General features: G+C 38.5%; 1 protein-coding gene across 7 annotated transcripts in view; it reads right to left on the bottom strand.

Moving 5' to 3' along the window:
• The window catches only part of brip1 (BRCA1 interacting helicase 1), a 124,257-nt gene that overhangs the window by 55,316 nt on the left and 50,836 nt on the right, over nucleotides 1-18,105 (bottom strand). For 5 of the 7 annotated variants that reach the window (XM_030401212.1, XM_030401262.1, XM_030401238.1 and 2 more), the window contains exons 17-25: nucleotides 14,140-14,252; nucleotides 13,979-14,061; nucleotides 13,509-13,826; nucleotides 11,332-12,066; nucleotides 6,884-7,363; nucleotides 6,018-6,085; nucleotides 5,474-5,552; nucleotides 5,126-5,338; nucleotides 4,627-4,769 (exon numbers count right to left, since the gene is read on the bottom strand). In XM_030401212.1, coding sequence (XP_030257072.1) covers nucleotides 4,627-4,769; nucleotides 5,126-5,338; nucleotides 5,474-5,552; nucleotides 6,018-6,085; nucleotides 6,884-7,363; nucleotides 11,332-12,066; nucleotides 13,509-13,826; nucleotides 13,979-14,061; nucleotides 14,140-14,252 — 2,232 coding nt within the window. The other 2 variants (XM_030401221.1, XM_030401253.1) reach the window with 2 other exon arrangements.

Here is an 18,105-nt window from a genome sequence, read left to right as displayed (position 1 = left end):
GTAGTTTAATGGATCAGAGTTTCCTATCTCTGTCAGTGTTCTAACATAAACAGGATCATGTCAAATAATGGCTAATTGCCAGTACTTAATGCTCTCCTGCTGAGTCCTCCCTACAATATGCACAACTAAAAAGGCATCAGGCTTTCAGCTGACAAATGGTTACCACAATCACACTTATAGCATTAACCAGCTTATGGTGTAAGCACACTAAGATGAGCCCAAATAACGGATGTCTATATCAAGATTAGTCAACTTATAAAACCACATAGGCAGATTAGGTGTCTTATTCCACTGACCCTCTCAAACAAATCTGGGTTTATTATCCAAGGAGCTCCAAACCTATGACTCAAGCCAAGTTCTAACAGCTGCTCCAGTAGACAGACTGCTAAAGACCCTCTACTAGCAGATGATCCGGTCAAGCAATCCTTATCTGACTACATACGCTTACAGAAATCAATTTCATTAGCTATTCACCCAATGCACCACAGTGGCCACAGCTGTTTATTTCAATCTAAAATAATGTGCTAATAAAAACAATTCTCTTAAAAAAAACACAAAGGTTAGCATGATATTCCTATTGGAAAGCAAACAATGACAACATTTTAATAAAATTGTGATCTAATCTTATAACAAACATAATATCCACTTACATGTTTCATTATAATAAAGGAGTATTACAGCAAACATGCTATTTTTGTAGCAAGACCTCGTTTTTTTTTACACAATATGGAAAGGTACAAAAAACATGTATATGTTAGCTAGCTGAGGCAGGGTATGAACTTAGGGGGAAGGACATGGTGTATTAGGTATCATTTGTAATTTCAATTGTATATACTGTACAATTTGACATTATTCTAATTTTCTGAAATAAGATCTCCCACTAGCATGTATTAAAGTAAAGATCACTGAGTCTATGCATTAGCATTTTTACAGTCTCATGGTCTCATAATGTTAATGTACAGGCAGATGATAGAGGTTATTCTAAAGGCAAACAGCTGAGTTTATGCCTTTCAAAAAGTCCAGTTTTTGAATTTCCTGATGCATCCAAATCAGAATGTATTCTAATCAGAGATTATTTATGATGTGCACCTACCATAATGCTATATGAGCTATATTCTGTATCCTCTGCATTAACTGTTCTAACTCAACAACAATTCACAATCATAGCCAAGGTTAACTTTATGTATATTAACAGTATGTATTCTGTGTGAATGTTTTATATAGAGGGCACTATGCATAAGTCAAAACCCCAAATGCAACTCCAAAAACATTTTTATATTCTATTTCAATATTCACCTTTTAATGAAAAAATCTCAGGTTCAGACATTTGTCATCTGATATAGGCTTATATATATATATATATATATATATATATATATATATATATATATATATATATATATATATATATATATATATATATATATATATATATATATATATATATATATATATATATAGATATATATATAGATAGATATATATATATATATAGATATAGATATAGATATAGATATATAGATACATACACACACACACATACGTATATATATGGAAGAGCTGGGACAGAATTTATTTTGGCCAACAAATAAATCAGTCAGATGAAAATAATCACCTTTAATATCCACTGGGGCACGAAGATTGCCTTTTATTAAAGGTCACTATATCAGAGCTTGCAAGCCTCCAATCTCCTCCGCGCTATAACAAAGCACATTAAAACACACATGGTCTCTGCACACCCTCCTATTATCTGCAGATGGACAATTATTAAATGCGAAGGCCTCCTGTAGTAACTATATACGATTATAATGGTCAGATATAAAGCGTTTAAGGCAGGTGTTGGAGGGATGAGGAGTGCCATGTTTTGGCACAGATGACAAAGGGATAAATGAAGGGGAGGGAGGGCTTATGACAACAACGATGAATAGGGATTAACAGGTCAAAATGACAGTGGTCAGTGATGCCGGTAAAGTTGTGAGTGTCACGCCCCTCGCCAAGAGTGTTGGTGTCTGCTCACTGGGTGCATACAGACTGGAGTTTGGGTGTCTGGTGATTGCACCCAGACAGACTCCAAAGCTTTACACATGCAATATGGTGTCTTTCAAATTCACAGCTGAACAGCAGGAACTTGTAATGCATCATTCATACATCCAAAAACAGTGAAGGGTGAACCAAAGTGTGTCCTAACCCCCTTGCAGGCAGAGGGGGGCCGAGACGTGCATACGACCAGTGAGCTTAGGCAGATTCACACTGTGATCCAGATGGCCAAAAATGTTAAGGCTATTTCACAAATAAGTCCATTATCTAAACATAACGTCAGATGGAAGCATTTACTGAAATCCACAGTTGCAATGTAAGACAAAGCAGATCATGATGGGGCTGATGATTCTTCTGTGATGCACAAGATCTGACTTAGTGCAATGCACTGTTTGACTATACTGCACATTAAATTTCACTGAAAAAAAGAGAAATGGACATAAAGAAGAATATGAGCAGAGCTAAAAACAGCCATGACATCAGTGGCTGATGTTGACTTAGATGGGTGCATGCCGCACATGCTTTTTGGTTTGTTTGTTAGCAAGATAACACAAAAACTACTTAACAGATTTCCACTAAACTTGTACGGAGGATGGGTTTCAGCCCAGAATAGACCCAATTTACTTTTGGAACGGATTCTGAAAAGGGACTAATCAGGGACATTTTTTTTTACTGTCAATAAAATAGTGAGATACTGCAATTGTAAACATTTAATTAATTTCTCAGGGAATAAGGCATGGATTTTGATGATAAAAAACAGTTGTACTTTGGTGTCTGGTGTGTAGGAGTGAGTACAAAAGGGAACTGTTGGGCCTTGGTGAAGGTCTGCACCATTAAGGGTGGAAATATTTTTTGTTTGTGTGAGATGACAGTATTTTCTTTATAATGGCTCAGTCACACAACTTCACCACATCATTACTGTTAATTGAATGGCAGGGATACTGTCTAATAGAACAACCAATGTTTTGTTTAATTTAAAATGTTTGTATTTGAATGACAACACATGGAGTGAAACAAAGACTGAGTCACTTGCAGCAACAAACCTACATAAAAAACTACAATTTTATCTGCTTATCTACAATCATGTTACTGCTTATTTTATCAACTTGTTAGATATACAACCTGGATTCAGCTATATTCAAACATAGCTGTTTGTTTTTAATCCAAAAAGCAAAAAGATTGGCTCAATCAAGATGTCTAGATACTCAGATCTGAAAGTACCACAGAGTTTGGAAAGTTACAGTTAAATCTGAATTTACAAATCAATCAGGGTTAATCTTGTTAATCTGACAGGCCAGTGATAATCTCAAAAATACTAGACATTTACAAAGCTGCTGGAACAAAAGGACCACACGCGTACTATGGGAAACCCTGGCAACTGTTGGGATTGGTGCAGAAATTACATTTCAGCTTGGACAGTAGACACTCCCAGTCACAGAGTGGGAAAAAATCAGTAGTAAATAAGCAAAGTATTTTTTAACACAAAAATAAATACAAAGTTTAAATAATAATGAAACTCTTTTCTGCTAAACAATAAATAAATAAATAAATAAATATATGAACTTGACACATTCCCGCATCTTTGTGAAATATCATAGATAATGTCCTGCTCCTCTGATTCTATTTCATTTAATTACAACTATGCTGCAGATTAAAATTCGGTCTTAAAAAAATAAAACAATTAATGCATATGTAGTACATCCATTAGATCAAAAACATTTTCTTACTGACTGAAACATGACCACATGCCTTTAATAGATACAGTGTATCACAGTGGCATCTTATGTCTGCAAAGCAAATCAGTACAAAAAAAAAAAGAAAAAAAAGCAGCTTAAGGATTTACAAATCAATGAGGTAAAAAAAAAAAAAAAAAAAGGGCTAAGACATTCCGAGAAGCTGTGACACTTTGTACAGTGTCTCTGTTCTCTTACCACTGTAAATCTGATTGCGGTAGGGGTGGGGGCGGTTATTGATTAAAACATGCCCCCAAGCACAACATGTGTCCACTTTTTAGAAGTTAGAGGTACAAGCGACAAACAACAACAGAAACAAAGTAAAGGCACCCTGACAAAATTGCAGGATATCTGAAGTGTATATTGTTCAAACTGGCTTGACATGGGTCATTCTGTCTTGGATTACTGAGGACATTGCCATTACAACAATGCTGGAAAGACAGCAAAAGGCCGCTCAGCATCTCTCATCACCTCTCTGCAGAAAACAAGCCATGGGTCGAGCCTTGTTTAACCTTGACCCTCACAGTAACCGCTACTTTTGGAACCCGTCTGGGAGATAGCATAAAGTACAGCTGGCTACAACTAGTAATAAACTGAATTATCTACCCTCACTAGTTGACTAAGTGACTAAAAAATATTGATATGTCAATAAATATCGATAATGAATACCTGAAACTGTTTAAATACTCATTTTCCACAGTATTGATTCTGATATCAGCTTTACCACCTCCTCCCACTCTTCTGACTATAATCAAAAGTAAATTGCCTTAAATGCTTTTGAGCTTAACACACTGTACACAATCCAGATCGAACTCATATACATTTTATAATTTTAGTTCACATGCATTAAGTTTACCTGATCTTGCGCCATGTCTCGAGGGTAGTGGACCTCTGCTGCAATTACAGGTGCAGACAGACTGGGGCTTTGAGACAAACAGCCTTTGCACTGCAGAAATCTGGTAACAGAGCCGTCCTCAGAGTTCCAGATAGCATTATATGCTGCATGAATGAGAAGCAGTGTGAAGATTTGCAACTTTACTATTTTAACTTTGGAGTGAAAAATGCGCAATAAGAGGATCAAAATGAAAAGTAAATATGTTTGTATGAATATTAAACTTGTTTTTTTCAACAACAGAGCTGGGAGAAGAGCCAGTGCATTCATCTTTACAATTCAACTCTAATCATTTACAGTAATCGTAAATTAGCAACAATTAAGTCATTACTTCTTAAAGTGTGTCTATACATGTTATTTTTAAATAGTTTTGATGTGTTTGATGTAGTTTTTTTCTATTATAAGATATCACAATGACGTCTTCAATACATGTCTGGCCTAAATAAACCAGCTGTTCACTCACCTGTTAATCTATTATCACAGTAGGGTTGAAGAACAGTCCTTAGGCCCTCTAGTGATGTGAGGCTTTGGACAACTAGTGCTGACCCTGAGTTGTCTGAATCACATGGTTGATATGGTGCACACTGGCAGCCGTGTGTTGGTATTGCAGGAATAAATCTGTTTTTCCTCAGGAAAGTAAGATGGTCAAATTCACAAAGCGCGAGCCTGAATGCATCTGAAAAATTAAGTGGTAACGGTGAAAATTCAATCAATGCTAACATACTCACATAATCACATTAAGTAATGATTTGACTTATATTATTTAGCTGTTATAAATACATTGAAACGACTGGGACTTCCCAGAAATTACCATGTGCAACTGGAAGTAGTTCCTTTTCACACAGAGAACAGTAGAGTCCCAAAGAGCATGGCTCCTGCTCATTGACTCTCTGAAAGTAGAAAAAGGAAAAGGTTTTCAAAAGTATTCAGATAAACTTTTTACTGTCTTGCATGTCACATACTGGATTGCTTTTACTGATAATGTTGACATCAGACAGCTTTTTTTTTCTGTGGGTCCTTTGATTTTCACAATGTTCACACAGGATGTGGTGATATGACTCATTACCATCCACTGTGTTTTTCTTTTTGTGTTTCTGTGTGCAGCACACAGAGAAAACAGACCTTAAACAAAAACCCTCACCATAGGTGAGCTTGAGCAGTTATCTGTGTCAATATTCATTTATCTGTCATGCCTGTGTAATCCATTTTATGTCCCTCTAACTGAAAGAGATATTTTAATTCAAAATTAAATATATACAGAAAAGAAAAATATTGGAATATATGAGGAGAAAGATCACCATAACAATTAAAACACTGGCTTGCTTAAAATTAAAACATGTCAACTTTTAACTTACCTTTCTGTTTGGGGCCTTCTTACTAAGTCTCCTGTGTTTCTGCTTGCAAAATCTGCGCACTTTTATCACTCGGTTAAAAAAATGATAGTTACATTTTAGTTTAGCTGTAGAAACATCACTGCAGTATGATACAGGAAATGTTACAGTATGAACCTAAGCAGACACATGAAATAAATGTCATAGTAGGTAAAAACATTTATTTATTCACCTCTGGCACCTCTGACCACTGGCTTCCATGATCATCTTTTAGTTTGAATTTGAATATATTGCATTTATATATTATTATTTGATGTGATATACTATAGTCCAATCCTAGAAGAAGTCCCCAACTCATTCTTGGTCAATGGCTAGTTTCAACATACTTACCAAAGAATTTAAATCATGCTTTACGACTTCACACCAATGACATGATTAACAAATACAGTCGACAGTATTATTTAAATTGAATATTTATTGAGGCATCCAACTAGGGAATCATCTCTGGAGGGAGTTCAGATGGAATCTTCTTTTAAACTCCGTTAGACTATCCCAATTCATTTGAAGCACAAAAATCCCTAAAACATTTGCCAGGCTCCATATTTTCACAAGGCACAATTTAATATCAAACATCACTGAGGAGCACCTTTACAGCTTGAACTGAATGAATATGTTACATACGTATGTGAACTACAGATGAAAGGAAATTTCCTGGATTTTTTTCCATGCCAACATTGTGAGATTATGTTTTTTATTAAACTTTTGTAAAACTCTGGAAAAAAATGCCAAACAGATTTTGCGATCTATTGTAAGATACTGTTCCGCTTTCACAAGGAGGAACATTTCCAGCATGCTTATCAACCCAGCTAACCCTGTGTAGATCAGTTTACCTTTTTGGCTGCTGTGTGGACTTCTTGGACCAACTACTGCTGGACCCATAGATCCACATCTGGCTGCTCCAGCATCTTGCAGAACGCCTACGTCTTCTTTTTTGGGAGTTACAATGTCATACTCAGTCCTCGTGGAACAAACAGGTGTAATATGCACTTTAGGAGCTCTGCGTTCCCTCACATCCATAGAGGACTTTCCTGACTCAGTCACTGTGTCGTTTACACTTGGATTCAAGATTTGTTCTGTCTGTTTGCAGGTTATCCAGCTATCCTCCTGAACCACTGGTAAAAGATGTTGCTGATAATTCTCTTGAACTCTGTCTTTTTTTGAGCTGGATACACTGGTGGAACTGGTTCTGGGTGGTCTTCTCTTTACCTTTGACTCATGATCTGCTCTGGCCTTGTCTATCCTCTGGCTGCTCCGGGTCTCAGTCTGCTGAAGACAGACTCTCCCTACACTCTTGACTTCATCGGCCACACCTGTCAATGTCAAATTTTTAGGGTATAAATCAACTTTGCATTCATGTTTTCCTGAGCTAGAATAAACAGAAATGTTTAGACTAAAACAGCCCTGCACTGACAACATGCTTAGGGCTGTGACAGCAGGTACTGGGTAGACAATGAAATCAGACCCAAATGGTCAGTTTGAGCAACATATCTTTAAGCTGCAAAGCAATTTATAATATTATGGCAGAATTCTGAGATAAGATACAATGAGGCAGAACTCCAGAAAACTCCTTACCTGCGAGCTAAACAGTAAAAATACCCACACGAAAAAGTAATAGAAATGCACAACCCTGTGTTTTTCTGACAGAGCCACAGAAACCTCATTGGAAGGCCTTGCAATGAAAACATGATTCCCCAGCTGCTTGTCTGAGTATCGTTGAGCAAGATACTTAATCCAAAATTGCTCCTGATGAGCCGGCTGGCACCTTGCATGGCAGCCTTTGCCATCAGTGGATGAATGTGTGTGTGTGAGAATGGGTGAATGAGACTAGTGTCGCAAAGCACTGAGCAGTCAGTAAACTGAAAAGCACCACAAAAGTCCATTTACAATCTTCATTTTGAACTGATTGTAAATTGGATGTAATTTTATCACAATTGATTATAGAAAGTTGGATTTTTTTTCATACAAGACATAGTGATCCTATAATCAATGACCGTTAATTAGGCTTGTCCGTTTCATTTATTTTTTTTCATTTGGTTTGGTTAAGTTTGCATTCATATACAGTTGTGCCCATAAGTTTACATACCCAGGCAGAATTAAAAAAACTTTGTAAAATGACCCTGATCAAGAGTTCATATACCCTGGAGGTTTTGGCCTGATAACATACACACAAGTTGACATGGGTTTGAATGGCTCCTAAAGGTAACCATCCTCACCTGTGATCAGCTTGCTTTTAATCACTGTGCGTAAAATGTCAGTGAGTTTCTGGGCTCCTGACAGACCCCTGCATGTTTCATAGATGGGAGGATGTCCTGTACAGTCATTGTATCATAGCTGGTAATTTATTGGGTACTGTGGCAACAACAACAACAGCCTTAAACACATTTATAATCCTAAACATATCTATGTGGATAAACATATACTCCATATTTTGCAAAATAATTTAGAGTTTTTTTCATATGAGCTGTAGTGTAACTTTAATGATTTGGGGTTGGGTGGAAAGGCTGAATTAGTCTAATGGTAAAAAACACAGTCATTCACAGCCATTACTGTGTCTTTCAGTAATGCGGGCTCCCTATTAAGTGCTTTTAACACACATTCGCTGGCCTCTTCGTCCTGTGTTTTGATGACGTTAACGAGTGGTCATGCACGATTACATATACAAGGGTCTTGGGGAGGCAGTTGATGAGCAAAGAAAGGCTCTAATGGAACACTTGTCTACTCTAGTCGTCTGCACAAATCACACATTGGTGAAGTTTGAGCTGTAATGAGACAAATCACATCAGCGTAATCATGTTTAATCTCATTTTTCCGTCTCCCTTCAACTAAGCCAGTTTGATGATTGTCCATTAAGCATTGGCATGATTACACAGCCTTGGTTCCTCAGACAATCAAATATGGCCATTAAACTGCTGATTACACATGTTAAAGTATTGCACATACATACTGTAGATCACAAATCATCGCTGCTTTTCTATATGAATATAATAGAAAAGAGGAGGTAAAGATCTAAATGTCAGTGAATTATACAAGAGTGAAATAACCAGTTAATACTACAAACAGGGAAATTACATGGTTAATGGCTGGCAAGAATATCACTGGCTTACTTGTATGTATCTAGATTAATTACAGGCAAGTTTTTTATTAGTGAACATATTTCACTATTTATTGTAGTAGCAGTAGGGCATCATAAGGTGAATACATACGGTATACTCAGTCTAGCTGGCTCAAACTGATGCAGTCTAATCCAACAGTTTTTGTGAATTTCTGTCGTTAAACTGTTTAAGGAAATGGACAACACTCCTTTTGGAGGCTGTAGTTTATGGTGTTGTAGTATTGTATTGCATTGTACTGAGAAGTCTTTTCAATATTTTTGTCTATCCTTGCTGATATAAATCATAAAATATACACAAAATATTAGAAACAACTAACTATAATGCATGGGATATCTGTCTGTCTCTATGTTATATTCCAGAGAACCATTCATCAGGTCTACTTTACACTTGGCAGGTATGTTGCTGAGGAACAAAGGAAGTGCAGTGTCGATGCAGTTTTGACATACAACCATTCAATATTAATACATTTGGAGTAAACAGTGAACACCACTCTGTGCAGCAGTGGGGACCTGGTTTTAGCTAAGTCTAAGTGCTGAAACACTGTTGTTAAAATTAATTGCAAGTGAAGTGGACAATGAGCAGGAGTTTTTTCCTGATTTTGTCGCCCCCTCAGTCTTTTCCTATGCATCTGTCGATCTTAAGGTGTGCAAAAGCTGAACTCTGAGCGTCTATTTAGCTTCAATGGAGAAAGGGCATGCACCGGAATTGGTCACCATATTGCTTTTGCGCTGTAAAAACAGAGGCTGAAAAAAACTGTGATTGAACTGTAAAACAAGGAAGTGCTGATCAAATATGAGCCACAATCCTGTTTCTATGGAAACATTTTTTAGTGCACTGTTTATATTTGATATGATATTGTTTGTTACCATAGAAACAGAGCCAAAACCCAGCACCCTCCAACTCGCAGTACTTCATCCATTAGTGGGAGTGTTTATTGGTCCGGTGTGGCGCAGTTTATTCTGGTTGTTGCAGGTGTTCTACCTTTTGAGCAAACAGGGATACCAAAGCCCTTTCTCTCTGGTTCCACTGGTCATATAGCACCAGTTTCTAAAATGTATGTGTCTTTCTATTGCATACATAGCCCAGTTTTATGAAAGTACCATCTTTCCAGCGGTGAAAGCCTTCTTTAAATGTCTACCTTACAATATTTTGTCTTCATTGAGAAGCAAAGTCCAAGCGGGAGTTTGCAGTTGTGAGAACAAAATTGGGCAGTGAGCAAAGTAAGACAGTTTAGTGGTTCACTCAAGTCCTGTGCTGAAGTACACTTTTGTATTTCTATTGTATGTTATTTGAACTTAATTATGTGTTGTATGTTTTTTTATTTACTATTTTGAGTACTTTTTTCTTTATTTCTGCACTTTTAACGTCCACCAATGAAATTTAGGAAATTTTGAAACATGTCAATGCAGTTAAAGAAAAACAAAACATTTCAGGAAAAAGGATGAGAGAATATCAGTGAAACAACGTTTAATTTAATTAACAGAGTTCTTAACAGAATGTAAATGGATGCTTGCACTGAAAAATGTGTATCCACAATCAAATACCATCATACCAAGTTTACAGCACATAATTACATAATTGGAATTGAAATTGAAAAAATTAATGTCTCTTCCTTAGGGTAAATCAGGCATGTCTAAAGCATGTCTATTCCTCACCCATAACCAACAGACACATCATTAAAACAGAACTGAATGATTACCTTCTTCTACAGAGAACAAATGAGTTTGGGGTTTTGTATTTTAATGATTAGTTAACATGAACCTTTAATCAGTAGCACTTTCAATCCTGTTGGATAGTTATTTGTTTTTTAACTGAGAACAGGCTTAATGGCCTTAATAAGATGTGCTGTCACACAACATAAGCAGTTGATTTGAGATGGCCGAGTCTCATCATCTACTGTGTGCATGGTAAGAGTGTTTGGGCTAGTTGTCTGAGGCATCACTTTGATTCTATACAACATAGTGTTTAGGAAATTCAGCAAGATGAACGCGAAACAGGAAATGAAATAAAAAGTATGCAGTATAAACTGAATATGAAATTTTACATTGCACTGCAATCGGTTTTAAATGTTGATCTGCTGCAGATATTTGGTGGAAAAACTCTTGCCAGGATAGAGTGCATGGAACATACAACAGAACCTGTTTTGTTCCCTGGTTGTTAGTTACCTGTTGGGGTTGAGGGAGCTTTCTGCCTGGACCTGGACAGTCTACGTAGCCTATTGGCCGCCTGCCTGCTCTGGTTATCCAACTGCTCCCCATCCTCACCTTTCCTTTGTCCTCTGATTTCTTTTTCCTTTCCCTGTGACAGTCCTGCGCTCTCCTTACTGACTGAAATGGCACTCTGTCCATCAAAAGCAGACGTTTGTTGCTGGGCCTGCTCAGAGCCAAAAAGTTCCCCTGACAGCAGGTCAGGGCTCTCCACCCTGGAAGGTGACTCAGTCTTTGTCTTTGGGCTGCCTTCGTTGCCTTCGCACTCAAACAGTTCTGGAGTATAGAAGACAGTCTGGTCCTCGTCCTCTTCGTCTTCGTCTTCGTCTTCATTCGGATTGTCTGCTGAGGGTGGTTCACTTTCACAGCTCGGAGGGGTTGTTACTGTAGAAGGCTCCAGAGCCATATTGAGTGGTTCCACTTGGATCTCACTGAACCTGTCTGGGGCCCCTTTTTTAAGACAAGCAGCCTCAGTCTTCTGTGGTGAGGAGATCTGCTGTTTGTCCCTATGCTCAGAATGATTAGATGTTTCCACGTGTTGGCTGGACTTGCTGGGTGTTGTTTCTTTAAAGATTGGCTTCTTGAAACGGGTGCTGACGGGGCTGGAAGTGAAAATGTGGTACAGAGGCTGTGCTGTTCCTTTTTGATGCGATAAAGGCTCTGCTGGGGGCTGGTGCATTGTCTTCAAACATTCTGCATAAAGAAAACAAAACAAGAATATTTATTGACCTAACACCAGCACAGAATTGAAATCTGACCAAGACCATAGAGCAAACATATTAAGAATAACAAAGAAACCTCTTGGTCTCACCATAAAATGAGACTGGTATCCAGTGTGTCAAGGCTGTTTCAGAAAAAGCTACAAATGTGGACTTACGCTCAATATAACCCAAACAAAGGTCAGGGGGATTTAATTAAAAGCAACAGTCCAACATCTGCTCATCAGCTCGCTCCAGCGCCACTCAGGCACGCAAAAGACCTTACAGTAATGAGGCAAGCCACTCAACTGATCCCATGGCCCCCGCCCCCAACGTCCACCCCAAACTATGATGGGTGGGGGTCTGTGCTACTACTCTACTACCATCTCTGTCCACCAAACCGAATTCAACTGGGCTTACAGCTCAACCTTGTCCTGACCCCAAAGACAATGGGTGCTCAGCAAGGCGATGTGCAAACACGTCACCTCAACATATTTTCTTGTGGTGATGTCATGCTCATACATCTCTAAGCACAAAAATGAATCACCTTCTGATATTGTGTTTTAAAAATAGTGTTGCTTAAAATGTCATAATTTATAAAGAAAGAAAAAAACAGGGCTGGTCCCACACAATGGGAACCGTTTCATTCTATTGTCGCATATCTAGATACCCTGTTTTTAGCATAACTTTGTCCACTTTAGAGTAACAGGGACAACTTTATCACATCAATATCATGAATTAAATAGAATGAAAGCAGATAATAGATTTGACATGCAGAAAGAAGAAATCTTAAGGGTATTTGGCATCATGCATTTTAACTCTTGTCACAGAATATTTGCAGGTATAGTATATAGTATATAGGTACAGTAAAAAAATGTTTTTACCCAAACAAAGAATCTTTCATTTAAAAAAATGCATACCTAGTTATTTTAATTTCCTTGAAACTTTTTTAATCAAGTGATGGTATGCATTGCAGACATACATAAAATATGTTGAATTACGCTTTCATCATTTAATAATTTTCTGAAAAAAGCTAATCTTTCATACTTTTTTGGCTGGCTGTAATACTGAATTCTTGCTGTTTTCCATTTAAACCCATTTTTCATTGGGTTCAAGGGATTCACAAGTTACAGCTTGTACAATCTTGTTTGCTGTGTCTGAACAAAGTGTTAAATATTAGCATAAGCTAAATAGCTTGTCTCAATTATTTCACCATAAACATAAAGCTTTTGTCATATGGCAGATTCAAACCTCTTATTACAATTCAAGAGTAACATTGTCAAATAGACCTTAATATAGAGGGTAGAAAACAGTTTATAAAATTATTACTTCAAAATATACAGCTGTTGTTTTTGGAGGGTCTTGGATACAACTAGAGAGATGTGTTAACCTTGCAGCACAAAAAAAGTCTTCTATCAGTGCTTCATTTTGGCTCACCTGCTTTTCCATTTTGTTCAGCTTTCAACTGTGTAAGAGAAAAAAAACGGAAGGTTGAAGGGCTTGTGTCCGGCTGGGGTTCGTGTGGTTTGACATAGGAGCAGGCCATCTGAGGTTCTGAGGCCTTGGATAGACCCTGTTCCTCTACAGTTGCTGACAAGTGACCGTTGGGAGAGGAGACAGAAGAGCTGGGGCTCTGACTGTCTGCAGGGAAAACCTCAACCTTCTGTTGCACCTGACAGAATGCTACCAGAGACTGCATGGCGTTGCTGAAGGTGTCATGATGTCGGACGAGCTGGCGGACCCACTTAGACAGACCTGAGATTACACAAAGACACACACATCAGAGATAAATACTGCCAAACGCTGTTATAGTTATCTTACAGTGGATAACTATTGCCATCTAGTGTTCAAGATGAGAGGCTGACAAATGAAGTCAGCCAGTGTTCTCTGTAGAATGGATTCAGTACCTGTAATGTACTTGTTGGGATTATTCCTGTAACGGTCATCTACTAGAATTAGGGCGCCCCAGTCATTCCTGTGGCGGATGCACCTGTAAAATGAAGTTTTGATTATAAGTGGCAGAAAAGTGAATCTCCCATAGCACTGGAGCTGTAGGGGTCACATTTACCTCCCCAGGGCCTGGTTTAGAGCTCTGTAGGCCTGGATCTCGTACCAACGATTGCCTGGGAGGAGACCTCTGGATTTGCAGCGCTGGTCATTGTATTTCATCTTCAGTTCCACCTGAAACCACAGGCCAGTTTGTTAAAAGATGATTCAGTGTCTATGGGACAGTGTCTGGATAAATGTCCGTTGAAATCAAACTGTCTTTCAGTTCAACGTGTCTTATATGCCAAACTTCAGTTAACAGGTATTTGGTTATCTTGTATTCATCTTGTGCTCATCAAATTGTATGTGACTAACAAACATATAATAGGAATGCTAAATGCATACTACAACAATATCATCATTGTTTGATAATCATGAAATTTCAAAGTGATGTAGCCAAGATAATGAACAACATTTAGAGAATAAAACTGATTGAGTGTTTCTCATTGATTACCTAGACTGTAGTAGCCTGCCAGACTTATAGTTTCATAATAAACTGAAAAATTTTTAACTTCTCATAGCTAGCAAGCTGGACGTTTTGTGCCTTGGACTGTGTGTAATTTGCCGGTCACTTCATGGGTTATGTACTGTGACTTTGAGCCTGTCAAATGCGGAAATACAACTGATGGGCAACAGTTGAACTGCAGCTCAGATAAGACAAATCCATACATGAGTATGTGTATATGCATGTGACAAAATCAAATCCAGATTTTCCTGCAGCAATCTGCGTGAAACAGTCCAGACAACATATAGGTGTGATGGATGTGTGATGGCACTACTCACAGGCGTATGTAATTTTAAAACAAGACAATGGTTAACTAGTCTCTCAGTATAGATTTAGTTTAAACTTTGAACTCGTGCAAGATGGCAAGCACCCGGACCCCCTTGAGGGTCCAAGGTGCACGGACCATTCTCATGTAACATGAAACACTGGATGTAATATAGTGAAGGCAAGTTGCACCATGTTTAAATGTTTTAGGACTTGCTTCAACTTACACTGGTCCATGTGTGTGTGTGTGTATGTGTGTGTGTTCTCAGAGTAAGGAGTGAAGGTATTTGAAAGTAGAAGACTTTGGAGCTGATGAGAAAAAGATTTATTTTCAGGCATCACACAAACTGAAAATTAATTTTGGTAATAGTTAATGTGCTTCTACTTCTTCTTTGTCTATGTACATGTGTCTCTACTGTATACTATTAATAAAAAGGCAAAGTGGCTAAAGGAATAGTTAACAAGTTTCTAGTTAATGTGGAACTACTACACATATTGAAATAAATACTTGTTTACTAACTAAATGTGTGCCCTTGTAGACAGATTGGTTCTGAAAGGGGAGCACTGGGGCTAAAGAGAGGCCATGACAGAGGAGAGTAGAGATAGGAGGGGGCAGACAAGGTGGTCTAGGTGACATGAAGCATCCCTGCACAAAAATGCCAAGAAAGCACCCATCCATTTGCATCTGTCGCTGCTGATTTTAGCGCTAACCTTTCAGAATTGACAAGTGAAAAGTTCAGCTGGCGTCTGACGGGATGCCATGCAGGGCAGGCAGCTGAACGGGGCTTTAACTGATTTTGACAGGTACCATGTGTACGCCCTAAGCCACCAAACACGGGGCCGTGGCAGGTACAGCCTGTTCCTTTGCGCGCATCACGCAATGCCGCTGTGGCCTGTCTGGGCTTGTGTACATAAACAAACAAGCGGAGTCACAGGAAATCATAAATGTCGCCCCAAAGTTGGACTATGACTAATAACACCTTACCTAAGAAGCGTGCACACAACTGAACACCTGCCACCATGGAATAACCTTATCACTTATATCGGAAGACTTTAATAGTTTGTATGATGTAGGCTTAGGTTAAATTCACAGGTTTTATCTGTATAATTTCAAGTAGTGCATGCTGTCAGTGGGAAGCAGCTCATATAGTCATGTCACAGAAGGTCCTGTTAATGCTGCTGGCTTCATGGTGAGATGTTTGCCAATGTATGAGACACCAGGGCAGTTAAAGAATCTACTTCTAAACCCACAGCTTGGACAGAAAGGCCAGTAGCCTCAAGCAGACAGTGTCATCTAAATCCAATCACAGTCCATTTCAGCGTTCGAGCCATCACATCCCTAGTCTGTACCATGTCACTGTCCAATCTAACATGACAGGTTGCATATGTGAAAAAGCCAATTCTGGCTGCTAGCAAATCTCGCAAATGTGCAAGAAACCACAAGCTAGAAGGGATTAGTTAAAATGTCAGGAGATCACTCGCTTGCTTTGGCCTTGTCCTCTACAGCTACCTGTTCATCCCTAAAAACATATATTTGACCACTAGGCATGATTCGCAGCTGAGCGCATCGGTTTGAGCTACATTTTACACAGGGTGTGTGTGTGTATGTGTGCGTCAGTGTCAGTGTGCACGCCCCTGGCAGTCTGGGACATCTTGTGCCTGTCACTGAGATTGCTGAGCGCCTCATCTGCCACATAAGGCTGAGCTGACAGCTGAGTGGCGCATCTTGAAGAAAGTGTCCACATGCCTGTGTATATGTGTGCACGCACACTCATAAGGGCATCACACTATCACACTGCTTTCCAACATGCTCATGGATCAGCTCATACCAAGGCTAAACAAAGAATCCTATTTATTCTTAGATAGTGTCTTATCTTCTTCTAAAGAGTAAGATTAAAACGGAGCATCAGTGAACAGAGAGATCAAGTTTCAAATGTACCTATAGGGTGAGGTTAAGGCCTACTGTTGCACAATCCATACAATATGAGTAGTAATTAATGGTGTCTTAGTCTCAAGAACCAAAATCTCAGTACCGTTTCAGTCCCATAGGTGTTTTGACGTAAACCTGGGAGGTTCAAGTGGTGGGGTTTTTGACACAAATTTGTCTCAGTTTGGCAGGTTTTTGACTAATTCATGGGTATTCTATTTCTAACTTGTCTAAGCCTCCGCAATGTGAACAATGAATGGGAGGAGTGTTGGTTTTTGCTCTTTGTCTTGTGATGGTATTGATCCCTTTAAGACTCAGCATTTATTCTGACTTGACCCCCATTTTGGACCCTGCCTTGACTTGATCTGTGAACTGCTTGGATTTACAAGGCAGCTGGATTCGTAGAAAATATAATCTCGCAAATCCATCTTGTCAAGCTTCAAGGTATGCACATATGGCCAAACACACAGACGTTGAACCAATTCATGAACCAATTTATTTCAGCGACAGAAAAGCAAAGAGAAAATTTCTTGATGGAAAAGACATTTCTGTTCATCTCCCGACTGACTCCCGTAATAGTTCGATTGACTAATTTGCTCTGCTGGCAGTAGCACTCTCCTAGTGTTGACTGAATTTAACCCGGGATTGACGGTGATGGACAGATGGTTCATGCTACCACCAAGTATTTCGCCCTTTTCCTCAGAGTTTTATGCAGTTCCTTACCAGATGGTTTTGTGAAACAAACCATCTAGCACATTTTGTTTGGTTCGTTCAGGACTTATTTCAAACTTGATTTATGTAGTCTTGACTCCAGCCCCGATAACAAACCTCCATGCTTCCTTGGTACCAACCAAAATACTGATTGGGCACAAAGTATTGAAAAACTTTTCAAGAACAGGAAGCTGGCACTGAACGCAAGGTTAAATTCATAGTCTTATTATTTTATTAGATCTTTCAGTCTTTGGCTTTTTTATATAAATAATATAAAAGGTAAAAGGAAGGAAGGAAATAAATAAATAAATAAATAAATCATTTACTTCTCTCAAATTAAGGAATTGTATTAAGTAAAAAACTATAAAAAAAGAATGTCTACTAAGTCGACTCTAAAGCTGGCCCTTGGTGCCGACAAGGATAGTACAAGTGGTGATCATGTATTACATGCCTTCATTTAGTGGCTGATAATAAAGCCATATGTACAGTGTCTTGAGTGTGCCTGCAGTGTCCATTGGCGTCTCTTCTTGATGATTTCCATAAACTCTGCAACATTCCTCAAAAATCCCCCTTTATCCAGC

Source organism: Sparus aurata, chromosome 2 (assembly GCF_900880675.1).
Source record: "Sparus aurata chromosome 2, fSpaAur1.1, whole genome shotgun sequence".
Lineage (NCBI taxonomy): Eukaryota > Metazoa > Chordata > Actinopteri > Spariformes > Sparidae > Sparus > Sparus aurata.
The sequence above is the reverse complement of the archived record's forward strand: the minus strand, read 5'-3'. Positions and strand labels throughout refer to the sequence as shown.